We start from the raw sequence: 19578 nt of genomic DNA on the forward strand, positions 1-19578 counted from the left end.
TTTCCCCAAATTAATAGTTCTTTATAAAATATTTCTCTAAGCAAGAGAGGGATATGTTTTATTGGTGGAGTTTCATCCATTTAATAATAATTTTGTAACAACTGTGCCCTAAAGGCCTGCCCCTGAACTAGCTCCCAAGGGCTGATACACTTCACAGCTTCAGGCACCAATTTTGCCCTCAATAGTCTTTTCTGCCCTGAGCTTGCTGCCAAGGACTGCTGTGGCAAGGAAGAGATAGAAGAAATGCTTCCTATTGATAGATGGGAATATGGGAGGAGATGGTATACATGGAAAAGTAGATAGATTTTTAGAAAAAAGCAGAAAAATAGATAAAAGTTGAATGTTAAAAGTTAATGATAAAGATGGATGTTTAGCCAAAAAAAGAAAACCCCTGTACCCTTCAGTATGTCTTAAGTATACATGTCTTATAAGGCATTCTCTAATTCAAAGTTTAGACTGGATTTGAACTTTTCATTTGCTCATAAAACTTCAGCAGGACGCCTTACAGCGATAAGGAGTCGCTGATAACAGTGCGTGGGTTTTTAATCATAGCACATTTCTTTAAACACTAACAGCTTTTGTTATTTTTTACTTTTATACTCTCCATGCAGCTCTTCAAAACATTGAAAAACAAGAACTTATCTGAAATTTCTCGGCTCCAACACAGTCTGTGTTTCGCAAAGGCTACATCAGGAAGCCAAATTGAAAAGCATTGATTTGAAATGTTATGCTGTCAGAACGGTACCTGAATCCTTTGCTGTGATTAAGAACCCATGCACTGTCAGCGACTCCGTATCGCTGTTAGGCACTCTGCTGAAGTTTTATGAGCACATGAAAAGTTCAAATCCAGTGTAAACTTTGAATTAGAGAATGCCTTATAAGACATGTATATTTAAGACATACTGAAGGGTACAGGAGTTTTCCTTTTTTGACTATATTGTGCACTTCCCTATACCCAGTAAGTTGTTTGGATTCAAATCCCCTTGGTTATTTGGATAATAAAGATGGATGTATGGCAGAAAGTGAAGGAGAGAAAAACGGCAAATGGATAAGGTGGCCCTAGATGCACAGTTAAGAGCACAGACAAAAGGACGTGCAGCCAGAGACTGGGAAAAGATGGTTTGAAAAACAAAATCACCAGACAACAAAGGTAGGGGAAATTATTTTATTTTCAATTTAGTGCTTGAATTACAAGTATCAGTTTTGAGAATTTACATCTGCTGTTTATATTTTGTACTATTCAGGAAGAAATGCATTTGTTTCTATTTCTCTGGGGTTATGCAGAGTCTTGCATCTTAGGGTTTTGTTTGGATATATTAGTACTTTTAGTTTGTAGTCCTGTATTTGCATAGGGGTTATCTGTATTCTGCATGTGTGACCAAGGCCAGGTGTTCTAGTAGGAATGAATATTGAGAAGCATACAATGTGCTTTCTGTGGTTTAATTTTGTGGCTAACCATTATGTGTTGTTAACAAGATTAAACAATTACAAAAAAAAAATATGAATGGAAAAAATGGCATTACAATTAGTACTATTATAGGGGCAGGGTCTGCGATGGGGCTTTTGGAGCCCCCAAACAAAAAAGCGTTCCACTGCCTCTTCCTAGAATGACTATTTGAATAAAGTTGGGATTAAGTATGGTAACATCTATGAGGTGAAAATAACTAGGTGAATCGCTGAAATGGTGTCTTAGGGTGAGGAAGGATCTATACTTCTACTAAGACTAAGTATCTTTTTTTTAAGTTCAATAAATTTTATTATATAATACTTATAGATACAATCAAATCATAACAGATTACATTATAAAAGGAACCAACAATCTTCCTATACAATAACAGTTATATAATACATCAGAAAAAAACTATTAATTAACACAATTAAAACAAAGCACAAATAAAGGTAGCGCACTAGCAACTACCAATATATAATAATAATGATCAACATATAATTAACAGTATATTTTAGATTTCGGCCCTTATGTGATTGAGTTTGACACCCCTGTCTAAGCTATATGAATCTGTTTTAAAAAAGCCCTGATGTGAGGGGGAGGGGTTGGGAGAAGGTGTGGTATTACTATAAAATTCTTAATTAGCTTTCTATCAGAAGTCTGAAGTGTATTCTTTTTTTGTTTTTAATTCATGTTAAGTAAGACATGAATGCTATTAGTATATCACCATAAAGGTGGTGATAACATTTTTTTATATATCTTCATTTTTAATGATATTTCATTAACAAAAGAGAGAGAGGCATTTGGTCATAATCAAGTCTGACGTCATATCTTGGGCAGTGATCCACTCATAACTTGTGTTTTGGTAATGTAATGCATCTTATTGCTGTTTAATTTATGTTAAGAGACAAGCAGCATTTGTTTCTGTATTTCTCCTTAATAACTGCCTCCTTAGTGTCCATTTCAGATCTTCGCAGTACTTTATTTGCAACTGAATAAGTGCCATGTCAAAAATAGGTAAGAGCATTTTTCCCATCAGCTCTAAAACTGGACTACTGCTGGACTAGTTCCAGGTTATAGTAGGTACATTGTGACCAGGCAAAGAGGACAAAAGTTAAACACGAAGAAATAAGGTCATGGCAAGCAACAAAAGACAAAAGACTTTCAAAGACTAATTGTTTATGCTGGCAGCAGTAGCCAAGAAAAGTAATCTCCTTGCTAGGTTGCTACACCCCAGTGGCAGCTTATTATTATGTACATAAGGTAATGGAAGCCTTACATCTTCTACCAATTAGGAGGGATCAGACTGTTGCCAATGTGAGGACTTTGATTCTTATTGATGAATTACAAACTAGAGAATGACACAGGGACAAATTTGTCTCTATCCCCGCAGGAACTCAATTTCCCCATCCTGTCCCCATAAGTTTTGTTACTGTCCCTGCCCCATTCCTGTAAGCTCTGCCTTAAACACACAAGCCTCGAATACTTAGGATTTTAAAGTATTTGAGGCTTGTGCAGATAAGGATGGAGCTTGCAGGAATGGGGCAGGGACAAGAAAAGAACTTGCAGAGATGGGACAGGAAAATGAGTTCCCACAGGGACGGGGAAAAATTTGTCCCCATAAGATTCTCTATTACAAACACATCAGATAAGGAAGAGAGGGGACTCGGTCAGCCAAGGGAGAGTATGAGAGAATACTTGCAACAGTACTCCTTTTGGTTTTCTTATTAAAATTCTTCCTTATCCTTTTTTTAAATCCAATCTGAGCCTTTTCCTTCCTGGGTTTTAGAAAAATATTATGACTGAGCCCTCCATCCAATTCGATCCCCTTTAAAAAAAAAAAAAAAAAATAGTGCCACCATAAAATTTTCTTGAGTCTAAAAGAGAGAACCACCCCACACCTCAAGAGCTTCCCTTTTTAAGCCAAGAGGTTTCATCAACTTTTGTACTCTCAAAAAACACCTAATTAGCTGAAAAATAAGCACTTAAATTTATATGGGCTAGTTATCAAATGGAACATCTGAGTATTTGGCCAATGCACACATGTAGCTACAAGTGTTATCATCTTTCTCAAGTACAAAAATAAAACAAAACGTATGGCCCTCTTGGCTTCTTACTATTGTTAAAAATGTTTCCATTCCTTTCAGGATCTCAAAATCCCTCCTTTAGGGCCGCAATCCATTCAGGTTTTCAGGATTTCCCCATTGATTATGCATGAGATCTATGTGCATGCACTGCTTTCAGTGCATATTCATTGGGGAAATCCTGAAAACCCAACTGGATTGCGGCCCTCGAGGAGGGACTTTGAGATCCCTGCGAGACCCTACAGGGCCAGTAAATTAACAACCAGTTTTTCCCAGTGCTGCTACCCCCTAGGTCTAATAAATATAAACCGAGTATTCCTGCCCAAGCTCCACCCCAGACTCTCCCAAACTTTGCCTCTGACCCCACCCCCATAACAATAGTATTAATTGTAATGCAGTTTCTTCCATCTATTTTTCATATACGCACAATATAATCTTAATACATAATGGTAACCACAAAATTTTTAAAAACACAAAGCGCACTGTATGCAGAGAAAATGTTAATTATCATTTATATTTGATTTTTTTTTTTCCAAAGAGGTCAAGGCAGATGACTATAAGATATGTAACTGTAGAAATATAGTGCAAAATATAGACAGCGGATATAAATTTCCAAACGGACACATTTTGATCACTAAATTGAAAATAAAATCATTTTTCCTATCTTTGCTGTCTGTGGGAAAGAGACAAAGTTCCTGGAAATGATAGGGGACTGCTTCCTAGAACAAATGGGAGAGCCGACGAGAGGAAACGCCACCTTGGACTTGGTCTTAAATGGCATTACTGGTCAGGCAAAAGAAGTAGAAGTCACGGTCCTGCTTGGGACGAGCAATCACAAGATGATCAACTTTAAACTTGACATCGGGAAGGGGAAACGTTAACCACAACCTTCAACTTTAAAAAAGGAAGATATGATATCTTGTGAGCCATGGTAAAAAAATGGCTCAAGAAAAGGATGGATAAAATCAATACGGTAGATCAGGTACCTACTGAAAAATACTATCACGGAAGCACAAAATCTCTACATTCCACAGAAAACCAAAGGATGGAAAAATAAAGGCAAAGGAGAACCGGCATGGCTTACTAAAGAGGTGAAGGATGCTGTAAGAGAAAAATAAAAAGAACTCCTTTAAAAAATGGAAACGCACGAAAACAACCAAAGCTTGGAACAAACACAAAGATGATCAGAAGAAATGTCACAAGGCGGTGAGGGATGACAAAAAGGACTATGAGGAGAAAATAGCGCAAGAGGCCAAAAATTTCAAGCCCTTCTTTAGATACGTAAAAGGAAAAAAACCCGCAAAAGAGGCGGTGGGACCGCTGGATGACCAGGGAAGAAAAGGGTACATCAAGGAAGACAAACAAATTGCAGACAGACTAAATTCCTTCTTTGCGTCTGTCTTTACAAAGGAGGACACCGCAACAATTCCAGAAGCGGTGAAAGTGTTCAAAGGAGTAATAGAGGACAGCCTCACCACAGTAGAAGTGGACTTGGACCAGATATACTACCAGATTGACAAATCCCTTGGACCGGATGGAATTCACCCGAGAGTCTTAAAAGAACTGAAGGTTGAAACTGGAGAGCTATTGCAAAAACTTGCTAACCTGTCAATTAGAACTGGACAGATACCGGACGACTGGAAGATAGCGAATGTTACACCAATTTTCAAAAAAGGATCAAGAGGAGAACCGGGCAACTACAGACCTGTGAGTCTTACGTCTGTCCCTGGAAAGATGGTGGAAGCACTGATTAAAGATAGCATAGTCCGGCACTTGGATACACACATCCTGATGAGAGCCAGTCAACATGGCTTCAGGAAAGGGAAATCATGTTTGACAAATTTACTACAATTTTTTGAGATCGTGAACAAACACATTTTAACACGTTGCCCGAGAGACCGATTGACTCCAAACAGTCCAGAAGAATGGCATGATCAACTAAGTCGAAGGCACTACTTAGATCAAACTGCAGGACTAGTGCACTTGTGCCCTAACTAAACAGGTTATGAAGGGAGTCTAGCAGAGAAGCAATAACAGTTTCAGTGCTGTGTCCGGAACGAAAACCTGACTGGTTATCATTTAGAATGTTGAATTTGTCAAGATAGGTTATTAAATCTTGGTTGACCAGACCTTCCATCAACTTTGTAAAGAAGGGAATGTTCGCAATGGGTCTGTAATTAGATGTCAGGATGATGGATTCTTTGGGGGTTTTTACAATCGGAGTGATAAGTATCTGGCCTAGGTCCTCAGGAAAAGTGCCTGACTGTAGCATGGAGGAGAGCCAAGTGTGTAACTTGGCTTTGAAGGTGACCGGAGCAACTTTCATTACATTTGGTGGGCAACAGTCTAGTTTGCAGTGAGAACTGGCGTATTTTGAGTAAAACTTGCAGAATTGTTGCCAGGTGGGGATGGTAAAATTGTTCCAGAACAGATCACCCCTAGTTTTGTCATAGAGCTGAGCAACTGGGTAGTTCAGATGGTTGGTGGAGGCGGTCGATAGGGTGGATCTCAGATTGGAGATTTTGCTGTTGAAAAACTCGGCCAGGGCATTGGCCGGTGGTGGGGAGTCTAAGGAAGGGCGGGTTAGGGTCTGAATGTCATAAAGGTTGTTGACTATTTTGAAAAGGTTTTTGATGTCGGGGTTAGGGGAGCCGATTTTTAGGGTGTAAAAGTTGGTGCGTTTGGTGGTTATAAGTTTTTTGTATTCTTTTAATTTTGTTCTCCAATTGGCTATCTCTTTGCTATCATCGGCAATCAGCCATAGTCTTTCAAGTTTTCAAAGTTCCCGTTTCACTGATCCCAGTTCGGCATCAAACCAGCCGTCCAGATTTTTGTTTCTCATTTTCCTTGTTTTAATGGGTGCTATTTTGTTTAGGATCTGTGTGCTCGTGTTGGTCCAGGAGTCAACTGTAAAGGAGTCAGGGTCCGGGTTGGAAGAGATGTCATAGTAGGACCAGAATTACACTGGGTTAATTAAGCCTCTTGTGGATATTACCTTTTTAGACCTTTTTGCCATCTTTGGATTGGATAGGTGGGGTCTTGCTTGCCAGTTGAGATGGAAATTGCATAATCTGTCCAAGTGGCTAGTTCCCAAAGAATCTTGGGGTAGACTTGTTCTTTGGAGGAGAAGGTTACTAGGTCTAATTGGTGACCTTTATGATGGGTTTTTTCAGGGGTCGGTATGAAAAAGTCTAGAGAGGTGATGAGGGATAGTAAATCTTTAGTGTCGCTCTGCTCAGCCTGCTCTAGGTGAATGTTCAGATCCCTGATCAGTAGGTTGTAGGGACCTGTAATTGAGTTAGTGAGAAGGAATTCTGAGAAGTTGTCTTTAGCGGCGGACCATTTCTTGGGAGGGATGTAGAATAGTGTGATAATTAAGCCATCTTCTAGTTGGTCTGACTGGAGTTTACAGGAAAGAATTTCGAGATCTGTTGAGGAATTTGAGGCTAAGATGGTGGACTTGATTGAATCTCTTGTTATAATGGCTAGGCCTCCCCCTCTTCTCCTGGTTCTGGGTAGAGATGTAATTTTAAACCCGGGTGGGAGACACTCATGAATTATGATATCGTTGTCGGAGATCAGCCACGTTTCCTTTAGGAGGACAAAGTCAGGGTTGGTCTCTTCTAGCCAGTCTTTAACCAGCTGAGTTTTATTCCTGATAGATCAGACGTTTAAGTAGAAACTTTGAACCTTTTGGTAGTGGGGGGTGTCAACAGGAACAGAGTGGGAAATTTTCCTCAACGATCGGTGTTTTTTACTGTGAGGTTTCTTTGGTTTGCTTGAGGGGGGAACAACCGGGATTTGGAAAGGACCCTGTTCAGAACAATCAAGAATGAAGCGTTGGGTTGGCTTATTGGGTCTGGGTTGGTAGGACGAGGTCTTATGAGGATAGGAATCGGGGAGATGAGTAGTGCCTCGGTTAGCCAGCTTTTGTAACAAGCCCAATAGAACATGAGGAGTAATGTAAGGTAGTTGTGCATAGAAGCCATCATGCAATGAGAGATACTGCGGGGCTTAGGATAGCTTTGACTAAAATAGATAGTAGAATAACCATGTAAAGTACTTATCAGTTTGTCCGCTGGGTTTTTTCCGCTGGGTTTAGAGTAGTCCTGGGGTTGGTGAGGTGTTGGGTGGTGTAGGCATCAACTGTCGATGAAGGGGCGCTCAGAGTGGTCCCTCGTACCAGCAGCTGGGGTACAGTAAAGGCGGGTCACTGGTGTTGGTGGGAATAGGCAGGCGGGTAGGAACAGATGGTCGGCTATGGGTGCTGTGGTTGAAAGGGTTCCCAGCTGCTTCTGGGGGGGGCAAGGCATGCTCATGCACCTAGCCCAGGAGGAGGAGAGGAGGCTTGGGAAATTCTGAGTCATAGGGTGTCCTTGTGGAGCTACTCGAGGAGAGTGAGTCTACACACAGTCAGTAGCTAAGTGATCAGTGGCGGTCGGTCAACTTCCCGGCAGTTGCTTCACAAAGGCGCGCACTAAGGCACCCGCACCTTTGTCAGACCTTTGTCGGTGCGCCAATTGTAGTATATTCAGTAGAATCTTCCAACTGAGCTATCCCTATCTCCCTTGTGCTTTTAACTGCCTTTCCTAAGGTGATTGAAATAAATTAAGATCCAGAACAAAAAACAGCAGAAGCTCTTCAGACATCTTTATCAGTTGTCATAGAGCATGCAAGGATCTCTGTGTTATCCCCAGGCCTGTGGGTGAACTTTACAGCTAAAATTGCCATAATTCTTGTTAATGCTGTGCCATATTTCATATTAATTCCAAAGGGCTGGTAAATGTATTACAAACTATCAACATATTCTTTTTATCCTATTTATGAACTGGAGAATTATGCCATTTAGGATCGTACAGTGCAGTGGTAAAAACCCAAAGTAATCGACTTTGGGCATCTCATAGAATATTTGCCAGTCTTGTTTTTCTATTCTATGAAGGGCTCTGAAGTCTCGACTTTTAATCAATATCTGATAGAGTCCTTAATATCACCTTTGGCTAACTGTTTATGAAAATATGTTTCTTTGCATTTAATACTGGCTCTCTGAGCTATGTGAAAAATGTGACTGTAGTTGTTCAAATGAATGACGAGAGGGGTAAAAAAGAACTTTATTCATTTCAATAATATATCAAACGTTGGTCATCAAAAGGAATTTGATGGCATGCACCCTTTCAAAGCCTCTCAAAATGATTTCACTTTGTCTCATTTCATTACCTGTTTCTTACAGGCAGTGAATATGATGAAGAAGAAGTGGATTATGAGGAATCGGACAGTGATGAGTCCTGGACCACAGAGAGCGCTATCAGTTCAGAAGCTATCCTCAGCTCCATGTGCATGAATGGTGGGGATGAAAAACCTTTTGCCTGCCCAGTTCCAGGGTGTAAGAAGAGGTACAAGGTGAGGTACAACTAGATTTGATTTTGAAAATGCAAGATAGGGGTAAACAAAGCACTACTGGGTGTGAGAGGTGGAAGTGCCAGTTATTTTTAGAGTTTCTGGTATTGGTGCTCTTTTTTTTTTGTAATGCAACAACGAAGGACAAAAACTGTGGAAACGATGATCTTGTTTTATTGGCCTGTACCCTTTATTGTGAAGATGTTTTAATAAAAAATTGTTTCAAGATCATTGATTCCACAGTTTTTGTCCTTCATTGTTGGGTTTTCCTGTGGAACACTTGGTGAATTCTTTTATCTTGCCTTGTTTTTTAATGCAAATATTTTATCTTCAGAATTAAAATGTTTGCTTAAATATTTTTAGTCTTCCAGTTTCTCTTTCGAGGTGTCTGCACTAGAGAATGACACAGTGGCTGTTAACCACGGCTAGCCGCGAGTAACCCACCGAAACGATGGGAGGAAAAAAGTGTTCGCCGTGAGTACAGGGACAAGGCCATTCACTGCCCCGTGGAGTGATGAATGGCCTTGTCTCCACAGCTAAGGAAAGGAATGTGCGCAGTCCAGCAGCTTCCTCCCTCCTTCCTAACGATTTCTGCTATCCGAACATTTCCGTCCCTCCCTTCCTTCCCCTTACCTTTGCTGGTGATTTTTAATTTTCGCTCAACAAGCAGCCGGAGCCTTGAAGTCGCATGTGGCTGCCGGAAAGTTCTCCTCTGATGCAACTAGAAACAGGAAATTGCATCAGAGGAGAAGTTTCTGGCAGCCGCATATGACTTCAAGGTTCCAGCTGCTTGTTGAGCGAAAATTAAAAATCGCCAGCGAAGGTAAGAGGAAGAAAGGGAGGGAGGGAGATGCTCGGACCATGGCGAGCGAGAGGGAGCGAAGGGACTATTGAACTGCACGAAGGATGCTGAAGGGGGATTTAGAGTGGGGGGGTGGAGAGAAACAGACGCTGAAGGGAAATGGGGGAAGAGAGAGTGAGGATAAGACGCTGAAGGGAACTGGATGGAAGGAGGGGATAAAGAAAAAAAGGCACATGCTGGATTGGGGAGTCAAATACTAGTACTGAAGGGCGGAAAGGAGGAGAGAGATGTTAAAAACCACCTAGGGAAGGGAAGAAGACAGAGATGTCAGACTATGGGGGGAACGGAGGGAAGAAGATGTGTGCCAGACCAATGTGGAGGGGGAGGTGGAGGGAGAGATGGAAGGGAGAGGAACAGTAACAGAGCTTATGGAAGATACAGAGAGAAGGCAGACAGTGGATGGAAGGAATTGAATGAGGAAAGCAGAAACCAGACAACAAAGGTAGAAAAAAAAATTTCTATTTATTTTCTTTTTTTGCATTAGGATAAAGTAGTATATTAGTTGTGTTGATAAACATTTGTAAACAAAGCCCTGCCAGCTGAAGATCTCTTTCTCTTGTACAGCAGCCAGAACTTTGATTTATAAAATGACAATTGTATAGAATATTGTTTCTTTTTATACTTTAATAAAATAAGTTCAGTATAAAACTATTCGAGGCTTGTGTAAATGGGATCAGACGGTTTGTGGGAACGGGGACAAGCTCACGGGGACGAGGCAAAGACGGAGACTATTTTTTTCCCATGTCATTCTCTAGCCTTATAGACAAACACACACACATACTCACACTCTCACACACACACTCATAAGAACATAAGCAGTGCCTCTGCTGGGTCAGACCAGAGGACCATCATGCCCAGCAGTTTGCTCATGCAGCAGCCCATCAGGCCCCAACCTGTTATGTAACCCTCTATCTATACCCTTCTATCCCCTTTTCCTTCAGAAAGTTGTCCAATTCCTTCTTGAACTCAAATACCGTACCATGTCCTATCACACTCTCTGGAAGCACATTCCAGGTGTCCACCACCCGTTGGGTGAAGAAGAACTTCCTAGCATTGGTTCTGAATCTGTCCCCTCTCAATTTTTCCAAATGTCCTCTCATTCTTGTAGTTTTCGAAAGTTTGAAGAATCTGTCCTGTTCCACTTTCTTTATGCCTTTCATGATCTTATAAGTCTCAATCATATCCCCTCTAAGTCTCCGCTTCTCCAGGGAAAAGAGCTCCAGTTTCTCCAGTCTTTCAGCGTATGAAAGTTTTTCCATACCTTTTATCATACGTGTCGCTCTCTTCTGAACCCTCTCGAATATCGCCATATCCTTCTGTAGGTACGGCGACCAATATTGGACGCAGTACTCCAGATGCAGGCGCACCATCGCCCGATACAACGGCAGGATAACTTCTTTCTTTCTGGTTGTAATACCCTTCTTGATTATACCTAGCATTCTATTCGCTTTCTTAGTGGCCGCTGCACACTGTTCCGACAGCTTCATTGTCTTGTCCACTAATGCCCCCAAGTCTCTTTCTTGGGTGCTCTCACTCAATAACAGCCCTCCTATCGTGTAGCAGTATCTTGGGTTTCTGTTTCCCATGTGCAAGACCTTACATTTCTTTACATTGAACTTCATCTGCCATCTCGTTGCCCACTACCCTAGTTTGTTCAGGTCCCTTTGTAAATCTTTGCATTTCTCTTTAGTCCTAGTCCCATTAAATAGTTTGGTGTCGTCTGCGAATTTTATTATTTCGCACTTCGTCCCTGTTTCTAGATTATTTATGAATACATTGAATAGCAGCGGTCCAAGCACTGACCCCTGTGGAACACCACTCGTGACCCTCTTCCAGAATAATAAGCATTGCACAGTCATTATTACAGAATAAAATATCCCAAGCAAAACTATCTTCAGACCCAATGATGACTTAAAACATCGCACAAAACTCATCAAACTATCCCCCCTCCCCCCATTAGTAACAGCAGGCAAATTACCTCAAATCCCAACAACTGTAACAATGCTGCAACCCATTGGGTAACCAAAGACACAAGAAAATAGAAACTTAAGAGATAGTAAGATCCCAAATACAGACATTACACCCCACCCATCCCCAAAATCCAGCAAATCAATTTGAAAAATTTCACCCCGATGCCCAGCCCTCCACTTCCAAATATCTGCCCCCAAATATCAAGATATTGTTGCCATTTCCTAGTCAGTAAGGCCAAGAGCCTATACCTTCCGCACACCCATTCCCAGTTTTTCCCTCATTAAGGTCAAAGTGGGTGCAGTTGGACTCCTCCAATAGTGAGCCACAGTCAGTCTAGCCACTGTAAACGCCAACCTAGCCAGTGTATCATCAATCCCCCCCACCCATGTGTATCCCAAGTAACGCCTGTCCGCCCTCTCCACTAAGGGCATCTGGAGTAGCTTCCCCACGTAGCAAAATACCTGAATCTTAGGGCAGCTCCACCACATGTGGAAAAACGTACCCCTCTGCCCACATCCCCTCCAACACAAATCTGTGCTTGTGGCAGACATTTTGTTCAAAATGACCGGGGTCAAATACCACCTTACCAAAATCTTGATGGCATTTTTCACCAAAACGGGTAGCACCACAATATGATGGATCCGGAATGTGATTTGTTCCCATGCGGCCTCCTCAAGAAACCCTCCCCAAATCCAGTTCCCAAGGCAGTAAGTAAGAAGCTTTCCTTCCCCTGTCCCTATGCACTAGGTTATACAACAGAGAAACACACCTTCGTTGCACTGGGGTCCCTAACAGATGCTCAAACTCAGAACTCCGATAAGCAGCAGGATCAACCTGGTGCGCTCTAATTAAATAATTTTTCACTTGCAAATAAGGAAAAAGATCCCTAGAGTCTAAATAGAATAGATCCCGAAGCACAGGAAATGCTTGGATGGACTCCTCTCCAAGAATTGGCCAAAGTACTGCAACCCTTTTTGATCCCATCTTTTAAAAATTCCCCCTCTCTACCCGGTACAAAATCAGTTACATACCTCAAAGGGACATGGTGCAATCCCTGGGCCGTGCCCAATACCTGTTGTGCGTCCCCTTTCCACACCCGCAACATCCACCTAGCGAAAGGATTAAAAATAGCCGTAAAGTCTTTTTCCCCAAAATCCACCCATAGCAAAGAGCCAAGGGCCCTCTCCTCTAAATAACTCTCCAGCAAGCCCTGTTCTACTTCTACCCACAACTTCAAAGGTATAGCATGCCAATCAACCCCTGCTCTTAACTGCGCCACATGATAGTAATGTTCCAAATGAGGAATTCCCAAACTCCCTTCTGCCTTAAACTTAAACATGGCAATCCCAGCCACCCGGGGTCATCTACCCCCACACACAAATCATAACAGGCTCCTATGCCAGCGCTGGAAAAATTGCTTAGGGATTCCAATAGGCAATACTTGAAAGAAATACAAAAATTTAGGTAGAATCATTATCCGGACTACTTCTATCCATCCCAGCCAAGAAACATATAATTTGTCCCACCGATCCATGTCCCTAGAGAGTGCCGCCATCGAATAATGACGTCCAATCAACCCCCAGCTGGATGCCCAAATATCGAATAGGTACCAAAATAACTGAGTCAGGAACCAAAATATTCAAAATCTCCGTTTTAGTCATATTAGCCTTGAACCCTGACAACACATCATAGTCCTGTAGAGCAGTGGTGCCCACACTTTCTTGGCTTGCAAGCTACTTTTAAAATGACCAAGTCAAAATTATCTACCAACATTAAAATTTTTAAAAACACAAAGCACACTGTACGCAAAGAAAATATTATTCGGGTTTATTTTTCAAAGAGATCAAGGCAGATGACTTTAAAATATGCAATGTCGCCTCAGTAACAGCTATAAAAAAATAGACAAATAGACCCCCTTCCCTTGTACTAAACCGCGCTGAATGCCCCGCGTTGCTCCCAACGCTCATAGGCTCCCTGCGCTAAAAACTGCTATCGCAGTAAAAGGAGGCCATAGTGCAAAATATAGACAGCAGATATAAATTTGGACACATTTTGATCACTAAATTTAAAATAAAATCATTTTTCCTTCCTTTGCTGTCTGGTGATTTCATAAGTCTCTGGGTGCACTTCCTTCTTCTGATTGTAAATTCAATATTTCTTTCTTTCTACCTCCTGCATGTTTCCTCTCCTCCAGACCTCATTCCATTCCCCAACCAACCTCCAGATCTCATTCCATTCCCCAACCAACCTTCAGATCTCATTCCATTCCCCAACCAACATCTCTCTGTCCCTCCATAAGTCCAATTTTTTCTCCCTCTCTCCATGCCCCTCCCTTTTCTTTCTTTCTCTCTCCTTGCCCCCTCCCCTTTCTTTTTTTTATTTTTATTTTAACAAATTTTATTGAGTTTTCACAATGACAAATACACCAGATACCCAAATCCCCGCCCCAAAACATAAACAGTCATACTGGTACTCTTCAATATGAGGCAATACTATCCAACCCAAAATTTCCCCCCCTCTCTTTTTCTTTCTCCCTGCCCCCTTTATTTCTTTCTGTCTGTCTTTTTCTTTCCCTGCCTCCCCCCCAAGCCACCGCTGCCGATTTCTCCCTGCTTCCCTGATGCTAGGCGCATACAAGCCCTGGTCCTACAGCCTCCCCCTCCCCCCGATGTCAATTCTGACGTCGGAGAGGAAGTTCCAGGCCAGCCAGGCTGTGGACCCGGCGCTTATACGTGCCTGGCCTGGCGTTAGGGAAGCAGGGAGAACAGAACGCAAAGGCAATGCGAGTCAATTGCGGAGCCCAGGATGGGCTCTGCGATCGACTCGCGTTGCCTTTGTGATCGACCTTTTGGGCACCCCTGCTTTAGAGTCTTAAGTGACCTCTCCAAACCCTCCACAATAGCTAGGATATCATCAGCAAATAGAGATAGCTTATGCTCACACTCCTGGATATTCAGACCCCTAATCCTAACCGTCCTCCTAATCTTTTGCCCAAGGGGTTCTATCACCAAAGCAAATAGTAAAGGCGATAACGGGCATCCCTGCCTTGTCCCCCTCTGAAGCTCAAAGGGAGAGGAGTATACCCTATTAATTTTAACACATATTATACAAGGACAATATCCAAGACACATAGCGGGCCCCCAACCCCATATGTCAGAGTACCGCCACCATAAACTTCCAATCCACGCAGTCAAAAGCCTTTTCGGCATCCACCACCACTTCGTCAGGCCTGCAAAATCAGATTTGAAACCTTTTGATCCCATCAGCCGCCTGCCACCCTCTGATAAACCCGACTTGATCAGGATGGATAAGTGTAGGCATTTGAATGGAAAGTCTATCTGCCAACACGCATGCAAATATTTTAGGGTCAATGCCCAAAAGTGATATCGGTCTGTAGCTCCCACATTGAGTATTATCCTTCCCTGGTTTATGCAAAATCGTAATACCCACCAACCTCATAAAAAATGGTAGTTGTGCTCCATCTCGTAGATTATTATATAACCGCACCAATAAAGGAGCTACCATCGTTGAGAACTTCTTGTAAAATAGCCCCGTAAACCCATCCAATCCTGGAGATTTTTCTGATTTAAGCTGTTGAATCACACTTTGTACCTCCTCTACTAGACATCACTATCGAAACCCTGAGCCTCCAACTCTGACAATGAGGCCAAACCCAAATCTGAGAGATATCGCCCAATGTCCTCCTCAGACCCCTGTTCCTCAGGAGAATAGAGAGCTCTTGATAAAATTCCCGGAACCATCGCTGAATGGCCTCCTCAGCCGTCAACATCAATCCCGTTTGATCCTGGATAGCCATAATATTAGATTGTGTTTGGTTAAGTTTAAGGCGGTGTGCTAATAACTTTCCTACCCTATTACCAGACTCAAAGAATCTGAGGCGAAGTTTATCAAGGTTAAATTTTATCTCTTCATCCTCTAATTGCTCCAACTGCCCCTGAACTTCCTGAATCTTAACCCTGAGTTGTGTATCTCCTGGACCCCTCTTATGTTGTTCACCTAACTTCCTCAGGGATGCCCTCAAATTTTGCTCCTTCCTCATTCTGGTCTTTTTCTTATGAGAGGCCATTGATATAAGTTCCCCTCTAAGGATCGCTTTCCTACTCTCCCAAATTGTTATTGGGGAATACTGATTAACATCATTATGCTCCAAAAAGTCTAGAATAAACCTGCTCCACCTTTCGCACCAATAAGGGATCTCTTAATAAACTATCATTCAATTTCCAATATCTGTCACCAATCCTCTGGACCCCAAAGTGAATTCTTTACAGTCTGCAATTCCTTTTATCCAACAATGTGAATACTTTTATGGTGGGATGAAGTACCAAGAGCTTCTGAGGCCACACAGGGCCCATCCTCGGAGGATTTATAAACAAATGCTGTATGTAAGTTGTGGTATCATTTTATTGCTCTAACTTAATACAGGTACGACCGGTTTTCAAATGTTAAGTCAGGGCTGGATGAGCACACGAAACGACCAAAAGGCTCACACTCGTAGCTATAAATGCCTGAACTTGTTTAGTTATGCCTATTCCTGCACAGTCAAATGAGCTACATTTATTTTTATCCAGTGACTTTTGTATTCTTTCCTGTTTTGACTGATAACTGATTGCTCTTGGGCATGTATTTGACTGTCACAATTTTGTGCCGGGTTTCCTGCAGGCAGCACACTAAGCATCTCTTTTTCCACAAGTGCCCTTTTGGAGGCCTCATAAAAGGGGAGTCAAGAGTACCATTAAATGGGCCTAAGTAAGGTGTTTTTTGGCCTCGTACCTTTCAGGTTCTGATCCTCTCTTAGTGTTTCATTTCTTATTTACAGCAGCCACAATAATGCACTTTATTACCTCTCTGGCTAGAAAAACAGGTTGCTCCCTACTAGTTCTCTATTTGTATTTTAGTTGCACACTTTGTTAGTTATCTCTTCAGGTGATTTATGAGTAAATTACTATTACTGAATGCTAAAGTGGGATGTATGTTGCATCCATTATCCTGTCTCAGAGCAAAGTGAACTTTTGGCAGTACTAGTTGCAGATGACCTGGGATTTTTCTGGTTTTCTAGTTGAATAAAGGAGCTGCAGAAGTATTTCTTAGGCAATCATAGCATTACTAAGCTAATTAGTTTGGCATGAAAATTCAGCACTCTTCAGTAGGGTGGCATGTCAAAAGCACGTCGGACATTGGCGATCTGACATCTGCCAGTTCCGCTGCTTTCATGCCTTACCGTTAGCGTTCTTCCTTACTACTCACGCTCCACTGGGGTGGGTGGGTGGGGGAAACCCCCTTCCCCCAACTACATTGAAAACTCTTGAATAGCGAGAAAGCGAAAGTTTTCAGTGTACTGGGGGGTTCCACCTCTCACCCCCACCCCCAAATGGGAGCACGAACAGTTCACCCTCCCCTCAGCACACTAACAGTAAGGCATGAAAGCGGTGGAACCGGCGGCGCGCATTGGTTCTGCGTGCAGATGTCAGCGTGCCAATGTCCTGCATGCTTTCATCGGTGTACCCTTCAGTTGATTTGTATCATCTAGGTAGTATGGCCATATTAATATCGACGACCAATTAATTTATCTTAAAGCAAGTTTTGTTTTTTTAAATTACTAAGAGACCTGAATGGGTGCTTCTAAATATGCTTAATTTTTAGAGTTTAGCCATCAAAATCAAGGTAGAAAAGGCAACCTTAGAAGTCAGAAGGATGTTTGGGCACATAGGGAAAGGAATTGCCAACCAAAAGTGGAGATAAATGCTTCTCTAAGTCTCTGGTCAGACCTCATTTGGAGTACAGTGTATAATTCTGTAGACCTCATCTTTAAAAAGATAGGAATAAGATGCAGTTGGTCCAGAAAGCAGTTACTAAAATGGGCATAGATCTTTGTCATAAAGCATATGGAGGCAGACGTAAGGATATCAATATGTACGAGGGTAAATCAAAAAGAAAAGGTGCAGTGGTTTAAGCTACAGACTCGGCACCCTGATTTTGTGGGTTCAAACCCCACCCACGCTGTTCCCTGTAACTCTGGGCAAGTCACTTAATCCTCCACTGCCCCAGGACAGGGAAAATGCTTGAAGTACCTGTATGTAAAACCGCTTTGAATATGGTTGTATAACTACAAAAAGGCGATATACAAGTCCCAATCCCTTCCCTTTCCCCTTATATTTAATGTTAATAAAAGTAACTGTGAGCAGTTGAACATCGGAAATCATAATTAATGTTCTGATTCTCTCTTCTATGCATTCCATGTGCTCAATTAATATTAAAATTATACATGTAATGATCCGACCATAAGGAACTACTCCAGACCCCATCAGAGGTATAATCTCTGAGTAGGGGTTCAGATAATCAGTAAATGCAGCAAGGTCTAACTCAGGGGTGCCCACACTTTTTGGGCTTGCGAGCTACTATTAAAATGATAAAGTCAAAATGATCTACCAACAATAAAATTTAAAAAAAACACAAAGCACACTGTACACAGAGAAAATGTTAATTATCATTCCTATTCCGGGGTTTTTTCAAAGAGGTCAAGGCAGATAACTCTATGCACTGTCACCTCAGTAACAACCATACAAAAATAGACAAATATACTCCCCTCCCTTTTTACTAAACCACAATAACAGTTTTTAGCTCATGGAGCTGCGCTGAATGCCCAGCACTACTCTCACTCCCTGCGCTAAAAGCCGCTATTGCGGTTTAGTAAAAGGGGGCCATAGTGCAAAATATAGACAGCAGATATAAATTCAGACACATTTTGATCACTAAATTTAAAATAAAATAATTTTCCTACCTTTGTTGTCTGGTGATTTCATGAGTCTCTTGTTGCACTTTCTTCTTTTGACTGTGCATCCAATCTTTCTTCCCTTCTTTCAGCCTGTATGCTTCCTCTCCCCTAGACCTCATTCCCTCCCCCAACTTTTCTTCCTCTCTCCCTGCCCTTTCTTTCTCCCTGCCTCCCTTTCTTTTTTTCTCTCTTCATGCCCCCTTTCTTTTTTCTCCCTGCCCTCCCCCATGCCACTGCCGCCGCCATCGGGGAACAGGCCCCCAAGCCACCGCCTCCCCAAGCTCTCCCTGCTTCCCTGCGTCCGGCCGACCAGCATTCCTCTCCCCAATGTCAATTCTGCAGTCGGAGAGGAAGTTCCGGCCCAGCCAGGCAGCGATTGGCTGGCCCGAACTTCCTCTCTGATGGCAGATTTGACGTCGGGGAGAGGAAGGCTGATTGGCCCGGTAGATCACCAAGGCAAAGTGAGTCTATCACGGAGCCCGGGATGGGCTCCATGATCGACTCACTTTGCCTTGGCGATCGACCTATTGGGCACCCCTGGTCTAACTGATGCCCCATCTCATATGTGGTCTGAGGATCTAACACCCAATAAGATAAGGTACAATAATAATTCATTTACATGCCTGATATTAAGATCTTCTAAATCAGGGGTCTCAAAGTCCCTCCTTGAGGGCCGCAATCCAGTCGGGTTTTCAGGATTTCCCCAATGAATATGCATGAGATCTATGTGCATGCACTGCTTTCAATGCATATTCATTGGCGAAATCCTGAAAACCCAACTGGATTGCGGCCCTCTAGGAGGGACTTTGAGATCCCTGTTCTAAATGGAGATTTAAATCTCCTAATATCAGATTATAGCTTGAATTCAATGAGTTATGGAAAATTAAATCTTCAAACTCCATCCTTTCTACCCCACATTTCCCAGGCACAATATAGCATAACATACAACATATTAGTTCACCCTGTAATGTGGTTTCTGTAATGCAACGTGCTATTATTTCCATATTTTGAGAAAAAATTTTATCCA

General features: G+C 42.2%; 1 protein-coding gene across 1 annotated transcript in view; it reads left to right on the forward strand.

Annotated features, from left to right (window-relative positions):
• The window catches only part of JAZF1 (JAZF zinc finger 1), a 388932-nt gene that overhangs the window by 354269 nt on the left and 15085 nt on the right, over positions 1–19578 (forward strand). Inside the window, exon 4 of the mRNA XM_033930765.1 lies at positions 8759–8928. Within this exon, the coding sequence (XP_033786656.1) occupies positions 8759–8928 (170 nt within the window). The remainder of the gene's footprint in view (positions 1–8758; positions 8929–19578) is intronic.

The sequence above is a fragment of the Geotrypetes seraphini genome, chromosome 2 (genome assembly GCF_902459505.1).
Source record: "Geotrypetes seraphini chromosome 2, aGeoSer1.1, whole genome shotgun sequence".
NCBI classification, from domain to species: domain Eukaryota; kingdom Metazoa; phylum Chordata; class Amphibia; order Gymnophiona; family Dermophiidae; genus Geotrypetes; species Geotrypetes seraphini.